At 45.2% G+C, this 16,878-nt stretch overlaps 1 protein-coding gene across 1 annotated transcript in view; it reads right to left on the reverse strand.

The window, feature by feature from the left end:
- Positions 1-16,878, reverse strand: part of LOC125486845 (tyrosine-protein phosphatase non-receptor type 20-like) — a 141,924-nt gene that overhangs the window by 7,306 nt on the left and 117,740 nt on the right. The window contains exons 12-13 of the mRNA XM_048616180.1: positions 14,544-14,875; positions 11,059-11,274 (exon numbers count right to left, since the gene is read on the reverse strand). Coding sequence (XP_048472137.1) covers positions 11,059-11,274; positions 14,544-14,875 — 548 coding nt within the window. The remainder of the gene's footprint in view (positions 1-11,058; positions 11,275-14,543; positions 14,876-16,878) is intronic.

Consider the following 16,878-nt stretch of genomic DNA (forward strand, 5'->3'; position numbering starts at 1 on the left):
CCTAGACCCTTCATCAGAAATGGCCATTTCTGATGAAGGGTCTAGGCCCGAAACGTCAGCCTTTCTGCTCCTATGATGCTGCTTGGCCTGCTGTGTTTATCTAGCTCTGCACCTTGTTGTCTCGGATTCTCCAGCATCTGCAGTTCCTACTATCTCTGATTCACTACTACTGATATTACTAATTTGCTAAAGGCTCAACAAGGACAGCAGTAATGAAGGTGGGTCTCTGCTCTCAGACAGGGGAAAGGGAACAAAAACAAAGTTGCTGGAAAAGCTCAGCAGATCTGGCAGCATCTGTGAAGGAGAAAACCGAGTTAATGTTTCGGGTCCGGTGGCCCTTCCTCAGAACTGATGGTGGCTGGGAAAACGTCAGTTTTACGCAGTAAATAGGGAGGTGGGTGGGGTAGGGAGTAAACGATAGGATAGAGCCCAAAGAGAGAGAAAGACAATTGGACAGACAAAGGAGTTGCTGACGATCAGGCTGGGAGGGTGAATAGTTGTTAATGGGGACTGTTAGTGACTAACAACAGGGGGTGTGTAATGGCAGGCAATGTGGTGAAAAGGCCTGGTGTGTGGGGTGGGGGGGTGGGACATGGGAGAGTTTAGGTCCTAAAATTATTGAACTCAATATTGAGTCCGGAGGGCTGTAGGGTCCCCAAGCGGAAAATGAGGTGTTGTTCCTCCAGCTTGTGTTGAGCTTCACTGGAACACTGTAGCAAGCCGGAGACAGAGATGTTGACCAGGGAGCAGGGTGGTGCATTGAAGTGGCAGGCAGCAGGTAGTTCAGGGTCTTTTTTGCGAGCAGAACGTAGATGTTCTGTGAAGCGGTCACCCAGTCTATGCTTCGTTTCCCCAATGTACAGGAGACAACATTGTGAGCAGTGAATGCAGTAGTCTAGATTCTGGGAAGTGCAGGTGAAATATTGCTTCACCTGGAAGGTATGTTTGGGCCCTTGGATTCTGGGGAGGGAGGAGGTAAATGGACAGGTGTTGCACCTTTGCCGGTTACAGGGGAAGGTGCTGTAGGGCTGTGGGGAGGTGTTGGGGGTGAAGGAAGTGTAGACCAGGGTGTCCCGGAGGGAACGGTCCCTGCAGAAGGCGGACAAGGGAGGGGAAGTTAATATGTGTCTGGTGGTGGCATCTTGCTGGAGTTGGCGGAAATGGCATCTGATGATCTTCTGGATGTGGATGCTGGTGGGATGGTAGGTGAGGATGAGGGGAACCCTATCACTGTTGCGGGAGGAAAGAGAAGGGGTGAGGGCGGAAGTGCAGGAGATGGGTCGGACCTGGTTGAGGGCCCTGTCGACAACGGAGCTGGGGAATCCTCAGTTGAGAAAGAAGGTGGACATTTCGGAGGCTCCCTTGTCGAAGTTGGCCTCATCTGAACATATGCGATGGAGACGGAGGAACTGAGAGAATGGGATGGAGTCTTTACAGGAAGTGGGGTGTGAGGATGTATAGTCCAGGTAGCTGTGGGAGTCAATGGGTTTATAGTGGATATTAGTAACTAGTCTATCCCCAGAAATGGAAACAGAAAAGTCGAGGAAGGGAAGGGAGGAGTCAGAGATAGACCAGGTGAAAGTGAGGGCAGGGTAGAAATTGGAGGCAAAATTGATGAAGTTTTCCAATTCCAGACGAATGAGGGAAGCAGCACCGATGATATCATTGATGTATCGGAGAAAGAGTTATGGGTGGGGGCCGGAATAGGACTGGAACAAGGAATGTTCCACGTTCCCCACAAAGAGACAGGCATAAGTAGGGCCCATGCGGGTACCCATGGCAACCCCTCTTACCCGAAGAAAATGAGAGTTAAAAGAGAAGTTGTTGAGGGTGAGGACAAGCTCGGCCAAGCGGAGAAGGGTGGTGGTGGATGGAGATGGTACAGGTCTTTGCTCCAGGAAGAAGCGGAGAGCTCTAAGACCCTCCTGGTGGGGAATGGACGTGTAAAGGGATTGCACATCCATGGTAAAGAGGAGGTGGCTGGAGCTGGTAAACTGGAAGTTTTGAAACCGGCGTAAGGCGTCAGAGGAATAGTGGATGTATGTGGGTTGGGATTGGACCAGGGGGAAGAAGACTGAGTCAAGGTAGGAAGAGATGAGTTCTGTGGGGCACGAGCAGGCTGAAACAATGGGTCTACCTGGACAGTCCTGTTTGTGGATTTCTGGGAGGAGGTTGAAATGAGCTGTGCGGGGTTGGGGGACTATTAGCTCGGAAGCGGAGAGGGGGAGATCACCAGATGAAATGAGATCAGTTACCATAGTGGATACAATGGCCTGATGTGTCATGGTGGGGTCATGGTCCAGGGGAAGGTGGGAGGAGGTATCTGAGAGTTGGTGCTCAGCCTCTGCAAGGTAGAGGTCAGTATGCAGTGGGGAAAGGGATCTGGTCAATCTTACTGACAAGTCTACCTGTACACCTTGAGTGTGACAAATCCATCGTCAGTTAGGATAACCCCAACATTTAAAATGTGACTAACTTCATTATAAAGTTACCATTGTCCTACCCTATTGAGAGACCATAGGAGCCGCTCTCTCATTAGAGAGGGATGATTACTGGTAGTTTAACCTGAAGGTCACCACATCTCACGTGAAGGGAGAGATTGAGAAGGCAGGACTTCCATGGTGAAAACAAACAAATGCTGGAGATCACAGTGGGTCAGGCAGCATCCATGCAGAGAGAGAGAACAAGCTAACGTTTCAAGTCTAGATGATTCTTCATCAGAACTGAAGTGTGAAGGGAGCAGCATTTATGCAACACGGGATGGGGGTGTTCTGGGGTAGAAAGGTGTTGATAGAGTAGATTAAGTGATTGAAATGTGAGAAGTGCAGAACAATGGTGTGTCTAACTGCCAGAATGGAAAGAACAGACAGTCCCACTGTAGTGGGGAAGAGGAGAGTGAGGACATGGTGATAGAGAATGTATCAAGTAAAGCTAAAAGAAAGGGAACGAACGGGAATGGGTTCACAATCTGGAAGTGTGGAACTCAATATTAAGTCCAGGACTTTCATGGTGATCTCAGCTGATGCAGGGATTGAGCTCATGCTGTCGGCATCGCTCTGTATCCCACATACCACTCTCCAGCCAACTGAACTTACCCCTGAACATCATTATACCTTACACATGATGACTGTGCACATAAGCAAGGGAGCCTATGTATTCGTGGACTCCTAAGCTGTGCAAATCAGCTCACTCAGGAGCAAAGGGGGTGAAAAGAAAATGGACACAAAACTAAAAATCTCACCACTTCAAAGCCTTTCCTGACATCTTAAAAATATTCATTATTCAACCATAATGAACTACTTCAAGTATCAAATGGATTACTTCACATCAAACACTAACTGTAATTCATCTGTCTCGTTAATGTCTCCTTCTCTTCCTTCCCTCTGTCGGCATCTTTCCATTTTATCACTTCCCTCTGAACATGTTGTCTTTCCCACGCAACTTGGTATCCACTATAGACTTAGATATTCTTCTTTAATGCCTTTATCAAGATCCTTTATATAAACATATGAGTATCAGAATGTCTGGGATTGATCCCCAGGGTGTTCTGCTAGGACCAGCTGTCCAATTAGACCCAGCACTATTGATTGTCAGCTTTTCTTTCCCATCATTTAGCCAATTTGCTGTTCTTCCTTTTACGGCAGGACCTTTAATTTTAACTACATCTCATGTGGGACACTTGATTAAATGCCTTCCGGAAGTCTAGATATCTGCTGTGTTCCCCATATCAGCCAATCCTTTCACATCTTCAAAGTATTCCGATATCTTCGTTCTGTCTCACTTGTTTTTCATAAATCCAAGTTGCCTTGGAATTCTAGCCTTTGCCCTTGTTAAATGTCCTTGAATTTCTATATTTGTAATAAACTTCAAAGGCTGTCTTGTCATACAGTCCAACTTTACAGACCGATAATGATATATCTGCTGATCCTGGACTCCCTGCGGAAAGACTTGTTTGAAGAGTCATTTATATAATATTGCGCTCCTGTTTTTGACAGCAAGGGACCACTTGATTTATCGAATAATTCCCACCATTGACTTCTATTCATTTTTAAGTACTGGGACAATGATATGACTCTTCCAGTTAATTAACTATGAAAGAAACTCAATGCCCGCATTGACACATTCCCTTGTCTGCAAAGTTGGGTGTAGGAATTCTTCTGTTTAATCAAGTCCATCAGAACTCTCTCAATATACGATCATAATCAGAGTCCTGCACTAAGTATACTTTTGGAATCTCACTGCCAGACTGACATACTGTGGGGAAGAGGAGGGTTTCAATTAGACTCCATGCTCCCTTTTCAAAATGGAAAATGAGGCCAAAAAGCAGTTGTATAGGGCATATTGCCTCCCATTGGACCCAAATTCTCCTAAAATAACACTCCAATTGGGATTCTATTTAAGCATCAGTATTGACCACCTAAAGAGGTGTTAGGCCCCTTGAATAGGTTATCAGAGGGCCCAACTCTTGCTTTTGGGCCTTTCCATGCAATACATGGCTGCTAAGGTTGTAGACTTACTCGCTGAGCTGGTGTGTTTGGTTACAGATGTTTCATCACCCTGTTAGGTAACATCGTCAGCACGCCTCCAGTGAAGCGTCGGTGTTTTGTCCTGCTTGTTATTTGTATGCCTCGGTTTGCTGGGGTGGTTGGCATTACTTCTGGTTCTGTTTCTCAGTGGTTTGTATATTGGGTCCAGTTCAATGTGTTTGTTGATGGAGTTCCGGTTGGAATGCCAGGCCTCCAGGAATTCCCTGGCATATCTCTGTTTGGCTCATACTATTATGGATGTGTTGTCCCATTCAAATTCATGTCCTTCTTTGTCCGTGTGTATTGAGACCAGTGAGAATTGGTCGTGTCTCTTGGTGGTTGGTTGGTGTTTGTGTATCCTTATTGTCAGTTTTCTTCCGGTTTGGCCTATGTAATGTTTCTCACTGTCCCTGCATGGTATTTTGTATATTACATCGGTTTTATTGGTTGTGGGTATGGGATCCTTTACGTTTGTCAGTAGCTGTCACAGGGTCATGGTTGATACCTAGGGATCTGAGTAGTCTTGTGGCCATCTCTGATATGTCCTTGATGTAAGGTAGGGTGATTATTGTGTCTGGCCGTGTTGTGTCTTCTTGTTGTGGTCTGTCATGGGGGTAATGGCGGATTGTTCTTTTTGGGTATCCATTCCTTTTAAAAACTCCGTATAAGTGCTCCTGTTCTGCTTTGTGCAATTCCAGGTTGCTGCAGTGTGTTGTGGCCGGTTTGAATAATGTCCCGATGCAGCTCGGTTTATGGGTGTTGGGGTGGTTGCTGGTGTAATTAAGTATCTGGTCCATATGTGTGGTCTTTCTGTATATGCTCATCTGGAGTTCCCCGTTGCTTTTACATTCTACATTATGTCTAGGAAGGGTAGTTGGTTATTGTTCTCTTCTATTGTGAATATTATTCCGGTGAGGATATGTCGGTGGATTTCTTCTAGTTTTGTGCGTTTGATAATCTTGAAGACATCATTTGCATAGTGGACCCAGTATAGTATAGTGGGGAGCACTGTCCATTCTAACCTTTTTATTACTGCTTTTGCAATCAGTCCTGATATTGGGAATCTCACTGGTGTTCCGTTAATTTGTTTGAATACAAGGTCATTGAAGGTGAAGTGGATTGTGACGCACAGATCCAGCAGTTTCAGGGTGCTGTCCCTGTTGATGCTGTTGGTGTTGTGGGGTGTCTACCTTCCTGATTCGTCCAGCAGTGTGGCAATTGTCTCTTTGGCTCGGTCAATGTTTATGGATGTAAATAGTGCTGTTACATCGAAGGATATCATTATCTCATCCTGTTCTATCCTGGTGTCATTGATGGTGTTGAGGAATTCTTGGGAGGAGTGGATGGAGTGGGTAGTGTTGTCAACTAAGTATTTCAGTTTCTGTTTTAGTTCTTTGGCTAGTCTGTATGTTGGTGTACCTGGTAGTGAGACAGTGGGTCTGAGGGGGACCCCTGGCTTATGTACCTTGGGGACTCCATAGAAGCGGGGTGTGTTGGATCCCTCTGGCTTCATTTTTTGGTAGTCTGTCTTTCTGATGTCTCCTGAGTCATTTAATTTCTTCAGGGTCATTTTTGATCCAGTTCTCTAACAGTGGCATTGGGTCTATTGCCATCTGTTGGTAGGTGTCGGTATCTGCTAGTAGTGTATTAGCTTTCTCGAATGTATTGGACTCTATTAAGGATTACTGTCATGCATCCTTTGTCTGCCGGTAATATTGCTGACGTGCTGCTAGATGTTGTTCTCAATAAGGAACCTGTTCATTCTGAACCAAGGTGCACATCTGAGATGGAGCTCTTTTATAAATATATCAGGCTCTGATCTTATAGCTACATTAGGTAAGGACTGATCCATCATCTTCATGAGTTCATGTCCATGTGCTCTCAAGACTCTCTCTCATTCTAGAGTATTAGAACTCCACCCATACTGGGCTGTTTATGCTCAGTGATGTTCAGCTCCATTTTGCAAGGTTGATCCAGGATCCTGAAGTCCTTACACTGCAGATGTCGTTAGAGAAAAGGGCACGAGCTAGTTCAGTCATTCCTGACATTTATAACCTGTCAGTTACAGTCATGGAGCATGGAAACAGGCCCTTCATCCCAACTCATCCATGCTGACTGGGTTTTCCAAAGTGACTTAGTGCCATTTGCCGGTGCTTGGCCCATATCCCTCTAAACCTTCCCTATCCACGTACCGTCCAAATGTCTTTTAAATGGTATAATTCTACCCACCTCTACCACTTCTTCTGGAAGCTCATTCCCATATACACACCACTCTCTGTATGAAAATGTTGCCCCTCAGGTCCCTTTTAAATCTTTCCCCTCTCACCTCAAACCTATGCCCTCTAGTTCTGGACTCCCCTAGCCTGGGATGAAGACCTTGGCTATTCACCCTATCTGTGCCCTTCATGATTTTCTAAACTTCTGTAAGGTCATCCCTCAGTCTCCTAAGTTCCATGTAAAAAAGTCCCAACCTATCCAACCTCTCCATCTAACTCAAACCTTCTAGTCTTAGTAACATCCTTGTAAATCTTTTTTGCACCCTTTCCAGTTCAATAATATCCTTCATGTAGCAGGGCGACCAGAATTATACGCAATACTCCAAATATGCCCTACTATTGTCTTGTACAGCTGTAACATGATGTCTCAGTTCTCATGCCACATGTTAGATTCTCTCCAGAACTTTCTACAGGACCTCTTCATCCCTTAGTTTAACAGTATCACCGTGGGTGGTGCCAGATATTACTTGCTCAACCTGTTGCCCTCTCTCTTCTCAGCACTTCCTTTCCCAGAACTTTTTTTGAGGACCAATTTCGGGTGATGATCAGGCCCTTGCATTCCAGTTGTGCCACCCATTTCATGTTTGCTTCACAGGCCAAATGCTGGACAACAGTACCTCCCGTGCCCCCAGTTAAAGCCTGTGGCATCCTAGAGAACGACTTTGGAAGCTGCCTGGCATGTTCTTAACAGGAAAGCAATTCAGAGAAGGCGCTCTGGGCTGATTCCTCGGATGAAGGGTATTGTCATATGGAGAAAGTTTGAGCAAATTGGGCCTTTATATGTTGGAGTTTAGAAGAATAGAAGTTGACCTCATTGAAACAGAGAAGACTCTAAAAGGGTGTGTAGAATTAGAATCCCTACAGTGTGGAAACAGGCCCTTTGGCCCAACAAGTCCACACTGAACCTCAGAGCATCCCACCCAGATCCATCCCCCTATGACCCACCTAATATACACCTCCCTGAAGACTATGGGCAATTTAGCATAGCCAATCTGCCTAACCTGCACATCTTTGGACTGTGGGAGAAAACCGGAGCACCTGGAGGAAACCCACGCAGACACGGGGAGAATGTGCAAACTCCACACAGACAGTCGCCCGAGGCTGGAATCGAACCCAGGTCCCTGGCGCTGTGAGACAGCAGTGCTAACCACTGTGCCACCGTGTCGCCCCCAAAGGTGTAAGGTCAGATTGCGAGAGAATTTGTTCATTGTTGGGGGGGTGATCAGGTTTGAAGGAGCACAGATTAAAAATAATGGGTTTTCCATTTAACATGGAGATGAGAAGAAATTTCTCTCAGAATATCATTAGTCTCTGGAATGATGTTTCACAGTGAACAGTGGAAGCTGGGTCATTGGATATATCTGTGTTAGACAGTTGGAGAGTCAAGGGTTTTGGGGCAGATATGAAAGTGGAGTTAAGGACACAGTCAGATCAATCACTATCTTGTTGAGTGGTAAAGCAGGCTCCAGAAGCTAAATGACCTGCTCCTACTTCCATTTTGTGTGTTCTTCTCGGTCTCTAATGGGAAGTTGGATCTCCGAATGGCCCAGGTCTGATCCAAAATCAGCTGTTCCATCCCAACCACAAAACACTGCAGGAACTGCAAAGGGTGGCATGATGGCTCAGTGGTTAGCACTGCTGCCTCACAGCACCAGGGACCTGGGTTTTATTGCACACTCGGGTGACTGTCTGTATGGAGTTTGCACATTCTCCCCATGTCTGCGTTGGTTTCCTCCGGGTGCTTTGCTTCCTCCCACAGTCCAAAGATGTGCAGGTTAGGTGGATTGGCCATACTAAATTGCCCGTAGTGTTCAGGGATGTGTAGATTAGGTAGGTTATAGAGCCGTACTCCAATTGCCATCAAACCACTGAAACCACTGAAAGTATTAAAAGATATGACAACAGCAGACAGTGGAATGTAGGACAAATACTTAACACATTCATTGTAACAAATGTTCCACTTATCATTACTTATCTGGAGTGTTTGCTGGCTAGGTCAGCATTTATTACCCATCCCTAACCACCTTTGTCATGGTGCTGGGTCTTGAATCACTGCAGTCCATGTGGTGTAAGGCCACTCATAATGCTGTTAAGAAGGAGGTTACAGGATTTTGACACCATGACAGTGAAGGAACAACAATATATTTCCGAGTCAGGACAGTGTGCAGCTTCACATTTTCTTATTTTAAACTTCCTTCTCTTTCTTGCAATTTTTTTTCAATCTTATCCTCCAGCCTCACTGTTATTTCTTTAATGTTCACTTTCCAATATGTTATCCATTGTCCCCATTCTCCGACATAGACCATTTTACAGCCCATGAGGATTTTGGGTCTGTGCGAGTGTGTAGCCTTTGTGATTCTGTGTACTTTTTACATGATTTACTTAGCGAGGGGAGGAAGCATCTGTGTGGGTTTCTGCCGAGTGCTCCGCTTTCCTCCTACAGTCCAAAGATGTGCAGGTTAGGTGGATCGGCCATGCTAAATTGCCCATAGTGTCCAGGGATGTGCAGGCTAGGTGGGTTAGCTGTAGGAAATGCAGGGTTATAGGGATAGGCTAAAGGGGTTTGTCTGGGTGTGACACTTTAGATGGTCGGTGTCGACCCTATGCGCCAAATGGCCTGCTTCTACGATGTAGGGATTCCATGCTTCTACATATGAACTCACTATCCTCCATGCCTTTGTATTATCCATTTAAAGCAATAATGCAAATGGTTAACTTGTTAAAACAGTGCATTGACGACACAGACCACTTGTAATTCCAATAGTTTATCACTGTATTTATCGTTCTAGGAAGATGATGAACAGAAGTAGACCATTCAGCCCCTCCAGCCTAGTCCTCCATTCAGATAGACCATGGCCGATCTGTACATCAACTCCATCCGCTTGCCTTTGCTCCATATCCTTCTCATCATTCTATCGCAGGATGTGGGTGTTGCTGGTTTGGTCAGCGTTAACATGCCATCCCGAATTGCTCTTGCAAATTGGTGATGAAATGCCTTCAATAGGGAAAGGCTGAACAGACTGGGGCTCTTTTCCCTGGACTGTCAGTTGCAGAGGGGTGACCTTATGGAGGTTTATAAAATCGTGAGGGGCATGGATAGGGTGAACAGCCAAGGTCTTTTTCCCAGGGTAGGGGAGTCCAAAACTAGAGGGCATAGGTTTAAGGTGAGAGGGACCCAAGGGGCAACTTTTTCATGCAGAGGGTGGTGCGTGTATGGAATGAGGAAATGGGGGAGGCTGGTACAGTTACAACATTTAAAAGGCACCTGGATGAGTACATGAATAGGAAGGGTGTAGAGGGATATGGGCCAAATGCTGGCAAATGGGACTAGATTAATTTAGGATATCTGGTCAGCATGGACGCGTTGGACCGTAGGGTCTGTTTCCGTGCTGTACATCTCTCTGATTCTATGAGCTGCTGTAGTCGTTGTGGTGCAGGTGCACCCACAGTGCTTCTAGAAAGGGATTTCTGGAACTTTGACCCAGTGACAATGAAAGTACAGTGATATAGTTTGAATTGTGTATGGTTGAAAGGGGAACTGGCAGATATTGATGCCCTCTGCACCTGCTGCCCCTTCTCCTTCTCAGTGATAAAGACCATCATCTCACTTTTTAAAGCTCCAATTGGATCTGATTCCAGAGTCTGGATAGAGTTCTGGATTTTAACTGGGTTTAAAATACACCAGAAACATTAATAAAACTTGCCTTCACTACAGAGGTTCTGCGGAACCAACACTGTTCAAGAGAGGCAGGAGATAAGACCTCAAATCCCATGCTAGGCTGATGTTGGCATCCAGAGTTTCCCCACGATTCAGACAAGAGTGATTGAGTGAAGAGAAATGAGCTGGCAGTGCATGAGAAGAAATTCTAACAGAAAGCCACAAGATACCAACTAGCTTGGTTCGCAACAAGATAATAAAGCAAAGAACTGCAGATAATGAAGATCCGAAACAAAACAGAAAGAGCTGGAGAAACTTAGCAGATCTGGCAGCATTCGTGGACAGAGAAAGCCAAGTTAATGTTAACCAAGGGTTCAGCTCTGAAGAAGGGTCACTAGGCTCGAAATGTTAGCTCTGCTTCCTCTCCACAGTTACTGCCAGACCTGCTGAGTGTCTCTGGCTACTTTTTTTATGTGGTTATCAACAGGAGCTGGACTGCGTGTCCTTGAATCACAGGAGTACCAGAAGGACAATAATTGCAAACAAAAGCATCTTAGCTGAACAGAAAGAACTTCCCAAGAACATTTCCTTCACTTACGCTGAGTTCTTTATTAATCAGGCTCAACAGTACATCAGTGCAGATTAGGACGCCACTTCTCCCGATCCCAGCACTGCAATGGACGACAATCGGTCCCAGATTGGGCACCTCCCTCATACAGAGAATGAACCGCACAAGATGCTCTGACGAGTTTGGTGTGCCATGATCAGGCCATGTAGCATATTTGAGATGTTTCACGTAATGTACTTCGCCTGTCTGAAATTAGTGAAGACACAGAAATCAAACCATTGTCATATCTGTTCGACGTCATTACAGAATGCTCATTCCTCTTCTGCAACTATTTTCTTACACTCGCACACACCCAGGTACTGCCATGGTTCAACAAAGGACCGTTCTTGACCCAAAACAGAAGCTGCTGGAAAAGCTCAGCAGGTCTGGCATTATCTGTGAAGAAATAAATCAGACTTAATGTTTTGGTCCGGTGACCCTCCCTCAGAACAGACCTGCTGAGCTTTTCCAGCAACTTTGTTTTTGTTCCTGAGTTACAGAATCTGCAGTTATTTCAGTTTTTATTTAGTATTTGACCCTTCTTGATAGTGGGTCAGGACAAGGAGTAGGCCTTTCAGCCCCTCCACCCTGTTCTGCTACTGAACTAAATCATGGCTGATCCTTTATCTCAATGCTATACTCCTACTCTCTCTCTTTCAATCCCACTTGACACATTTAGACTCTAGAAATCTCTTTATTTCTGAAATATATTCAGCAACTTGGCCTCCTTATGTAGTAGAAAATTCCACAGGTTTGACATTGGTGGTATGGTGGCTCAGTGGTTAGCACTGCTGCCTCACAGTGCCAAGGACCAGGGTTTGATTCCACCCTCGGGCACCTGTCTGTGTGGAGTTTGCATGTTCTGCCTGTGTCTGTGTGGGTTTCCTCCCACAGTCCAAAGATGTGCAAGTTAGGTGGATTGGCCATGCTAAATCACCTATTGAATCCAGGGATGTGTAAGTTAGGTGTATTAGGCATGGGAAATACAGGGTGATAGGGTAGGGGGATGGATCTGGGTGGGATGCCCTTCAGAGGGGTTGTGGACTTTGCTGCATTCCCTCTTCAGAGGGTCGGTGTGGACTTGTAGGGCTGAGTGGCCTGTTTCCATGCTGTGGGGATTCTATTAAAAAAGATTTCTGTCCACTGAGTTAAGAAAGGTATCTGCATCTTAGTGAGTTATGGTGTACTCTATTTCCTGAGACCACAGTCACTTGTTCTGGACCCCTGGACAGTGGGAACATCATCCCTGTGTCCAGCCCTGTCAGAATTTAATACATTTCAATGAGATCCCCTCTCATTCTCCTAAACTCCAGTGGATACAGACCCAGTCAACCCAAGCCTCTTCTTAAACAACAAATCTATCCCTCTAGGAATCTGCCTGATGAACCTTTGCTGCATTCCCTCTACAGCAAGTATAACTTGTCTTGGTCCAGGAGAACAAAAAGTGTCCCAGGTGTGGCCTGGCCTAGGCCCGCAAAGTGAAATGAGATGAGGAGACCCCACATCTATAAATCAGTTCTTCCAGTTCCTGATACAATAAACACCTCAAATATAGATATAATATCTGGTGAAGGTGTTTTGTACGCTTGCCTATATTGGTTAGTGCATTGAGTATAGGAGTTGGGAGGTCATGTTGCAGCTGTACAGGACATTGATTAGGCCACTTTTGGAATACTGTGTGCAATTCTGCTCTCCCTGCTATAGGAAGGATGTTGTGAAACTTGAAAAGGTTCAGAAACAATTTACAAGGATGTTGCCAGGTTGGAGGGTTTGAGCCATAGGGAGAGGCTGAATAGGTCGGGGCTATTTTTCCTGGAGTGTCATAGGCTGAGGGGTGACCTTATAGAGGTTTATAAAATCATGAGGGGCATGGATAGGGTAAATAGACAAGGCCTTTTCCCCAAGATGGGGGAAAGCAAAACTAGAGGGCATGGGTTTAAGGTAAGAGGGGAAATATTTAAATGGGACATAAGGGGCAACATTTTCACGCAGAGGGTGGTGCGTGTGTGGAATGAGCTGCCAGAGGAAGTGGTAGAGGCTGGTACAATTACATTTAAAAGGCACCTGGATGGGTATATGAATAGGAAGGGTTTGGAGGGGCCAAATGGTGGCAAATGGGTCTCGATTAATTTAGGATATCTGGTCAGCATGGACGAGTTGGACCAAAGCTGTTTCCATTCTGTACAGCTCTATGACTCTAAATGGACCTAAAACAACAGGCTTCTTCATGGAGTGTAGGATCGTACAGCACAAAAGGCCATTCTGTCCATTAATCCTGCGCTGGCTCATTGTACTCTTTCTACATAGCCTCATAAAGTTCACAACTTCCTTTCAAAATGTTACGTCGAATCTGCTTCCCAAACAGACACATTCCAAACCGTAAGTTGTGTGTATTTAAGAAAAAAAACATTTTTTTTTGTCTAGAGATAGTCAGAACTGCAGATGCTGGAGTCAGAGATAACACAGTGTGGAGCTGGAGAAACGCAGCAGGCCAGGCAGCATCAGAGGAGCAGGAAAGTTGACGTTTCGGGTCGGGACCCTTCTTCAGAAATGGGGAGAGGGTAGCGAGCTCAGAAATAAATAGAGAGAGGAGAGGTGGGGCTGGGGAAGGATTTTGTATCTAGACTTTGGTTCTGTTCCCAACCACCTGAAACTGTGTTCTCTCTTGACCAATCCCTGTCAGTAGAAACAACTTTTTTTTTCATAGTCTTTGTGAAACCTATCAAAACTGATCATGGATTTGAACACCTCTGTCCAATTTCCTCTTCAGCTTTCCTGTCAACACAATCAACCAACAAGCTGGAAAATAGGAACAGGAAAAGCCAAGCCAGATTATACAGGAATCACACCTTGAACCCTACATAGACTTAATCAGTTTAAAATGAAACAAAAAACCTGAAAGAATCTGCTGGAAATCAGAAACAAAAACAGAAATTGCTAGAAAAACTCAGCAGGTCTGGCAGCATCTGTGGAGAGAAAGCGGAAAGTCGTTTGTGGTGCTAGCAATTTCTGGTTTTGTTAAACTGAAACATTTTCAATTCGTAGAATCCCTACAGTGTGGAATTAGGCCATTTGGCCCATCGGGTCCACACTGACCCTCCAAAAAGCATCCCACCCAGACTCATTACCCCCTACCCTATCTCTGTAACCATGGCTTATCCACTTAGCCTGCCCATTCTTGGATGCTGTGGGCAATTTAGCATGGCTAATCCACCCTAACCTGCACACCTTTGGACTGTGGGAGGAAATTGGAGCACCTAGAGGAAACCCACACAGACACAGGGAGAACATGCAAACTCCACACAGACAGTTGCCAGAGGGTGGAATTGAACCCGGGTCCTTGGTGCTGTGAGGTAGCAGCGCTAACCACTGAGCCATCATGTCACCTCAAACATCCAACTGGTGCATCCAACTCAACTATCAATCTGCCGAAGCAAAGAAATGTGCTCATGATTATTGTGATTTTTTTTCCTTACCTCACTGTCTGTCATCTTCATGGCGTTTATTTCAAAGGAATCCAGGATCTGGTGATTTTCCAGTATGAGGTGGTACTTGTTCACTCTCATTGGTTTATACATTTTATCAGGCCAGTATCTGTGACACTTGACCTTTCCCCGCTCATGCTCCCGGGTCATCATCGCAATGACGCCAGCTTTCGTTTCCCAGATCATTTGCCAAAAGTCGTCAGTGGTGCCCAGTAATGGTCCCTGGCAGGCAATGTATACATACTCCTCGGACCCAATCGGCATCCTAATGTAACTTGCGTTGATATAGCCCTGGCCCTGAATTTGAACCCGGGTTTTATCATCTGAGGTATCGAAAAACAAATGTGTTTTTGCAATGGCGATGGCTAAACTCATGTGCAGAGTATTACATAAAAAATACAACACAGCCTTTCGACCCAATAGTTCCATGTTCTTCATCTAACTCCATCAACATATCCTGCTATTGCTTTCTCTCTCACACACTTATCTGGCTTCTCCTTAAATGCATTTATGCTATTTGCCTCAACTATTTCTTTTGGTAGTGAGTACAGCACTAACTATTTTCTCAATAAAGATGTTTCTCCCGAGTTCCTTAATTGGATTTATTACTGACTACCTTAAACTTATGGCCTTTAGCTTTGATCTCCTCCAAAAGTGGGAATATTTTCTCAACATCTGTCCTATTGAACTTCATAATTTTCAAGACCATTATGAGGTTATCCCTCGGCGTTCTCTTGAGAAAAGAGCCTCAGACTGTCCCATCTATCCCAATTGGTCAATATAGTGGTATTATTCTTTGAAGTCTTTTCTCCTCTTCATAATGTGGTGAACTTGGGAGGTCTTGCGCTACTGTTCCTACCTCTGGGCCAGAAGCTCCAGATTTGAATCCCACTCCAGGACCTGATAGTGATAGAAAGCTTTGTTTATAAGGTGAACCAACAGGTTGGTTATCAACATGTATAACCTTATGGATAACACACCTATGGCAGGCAGTAATGATGGGAAAGCAGTGCAGTAGTTGCAGTACAACAGTCTCCTCATGGAATCCCTACAGTGTGGAAGCAGGCCATTCAGCCCATTGATTCCACACAAACCCTCCAAGGACTATCCCACCCAGACTCTATCACCATATTTCCCACAGCTAACCAACCTAGCCTGCACACTATGGGGCAATTTAAGCATGACCAATCCACCTAACTGGCACATCTTCAGGATGTGGGAGGAAAACAGAGCACCCAGAAAAACCCACACAGACACAGGGAGAATGTGCAAACTCCTCACAAACAGCTCCCCAAGGGCGGAATCGAACCCAGGACTCTGGCATTATGAGGCAGCAGTGCTAACCACTGAGCCACCATGCTGCTCTTGTGTTAAAACCTCCACAGGGAGGGTTCTACCATGGACTGTACTCTTTGGCAAGTATCCTCCTCAACTGGAAGAACTACTAGAAAGGGAATATGAAGACCAGAACCACAGACAGTGCTCTGAGTATGGTCTATCCCAATTTATATATCTCCTCTGCTGTACTTTCTAAATCCTCTGCAAGTGAATTCCTGTGCTTTGCTTGATTTTCCATGATATCATCAACCTGCACTGCTCCTCTTAGACAACTGGAGTAATGCAGAGACCGTGCACGGCTGGAGCACAGAGGTTAGAGATAGAAAAGGAAGCTCCAGAGGGAACTGAAAAATACATTGTAAGTTTTAAAGCTGAGTTGTTTGTGGACTGGACAACAATGTTGAGCAGTGGGCATGGGGATGATGGGTGAACGGACTCGGTGAAAGTTTGAGTTCATGCAGAAAATCTTGGTCTTGCTCAAGGTGACAGTCCCGGGGAATATTGTGTCACACACAACGGAATGATGATGTATGATATTAATTAGTGCTGCTAAGAAAGAGCTGTAAAAATCCATAAAATAAGCACTGTGATACCAAACTTTGCAAAGGTATTTAGATTAAAATTTGACAGAATTTGTTCCATTTCCTTCAGCTGTGCCCATTTGCACAGGAATGAAGGAAAGCAAAAAGAGCCAGGCCCCTTTAGCTTGCCTTCTGGTATTCTTGTACATTACGGTGATTACAAAATTGTTAATTAATCATAGCAATTAATCACGATTAATTAATCTATAACAGATGCAGGCATGAGATGAAGAAAACTCCAGTGGAGGAGAGCTTTGACCATCATCAGATCTGTGTTTACGTGGCACCTTTTACTGCCTCAGGACATCTCAAAAGAATCACTGAGGTTCAGTTGAAGTGTAGTGTAGGAAATGCAGCGGCAGATTTGTGCACAGCAACCTCTCACAAGCAGCATCCTATTCAGATGT

Source organism: Rhincodon typus, chromosome 34, assembly GCF_021869965.1.
Source record: "Rhincodon typus isolate 14 chromosome 34, sRhiTyp1.1, whole genome shotgun sequence".
Lineage (NCBI taxonomy): Eukaryota > Metazoa > Chordata > Chondrichthyes > Orectolobiformes > Rhincodontidae > Rhincodon > Rhincodon typus.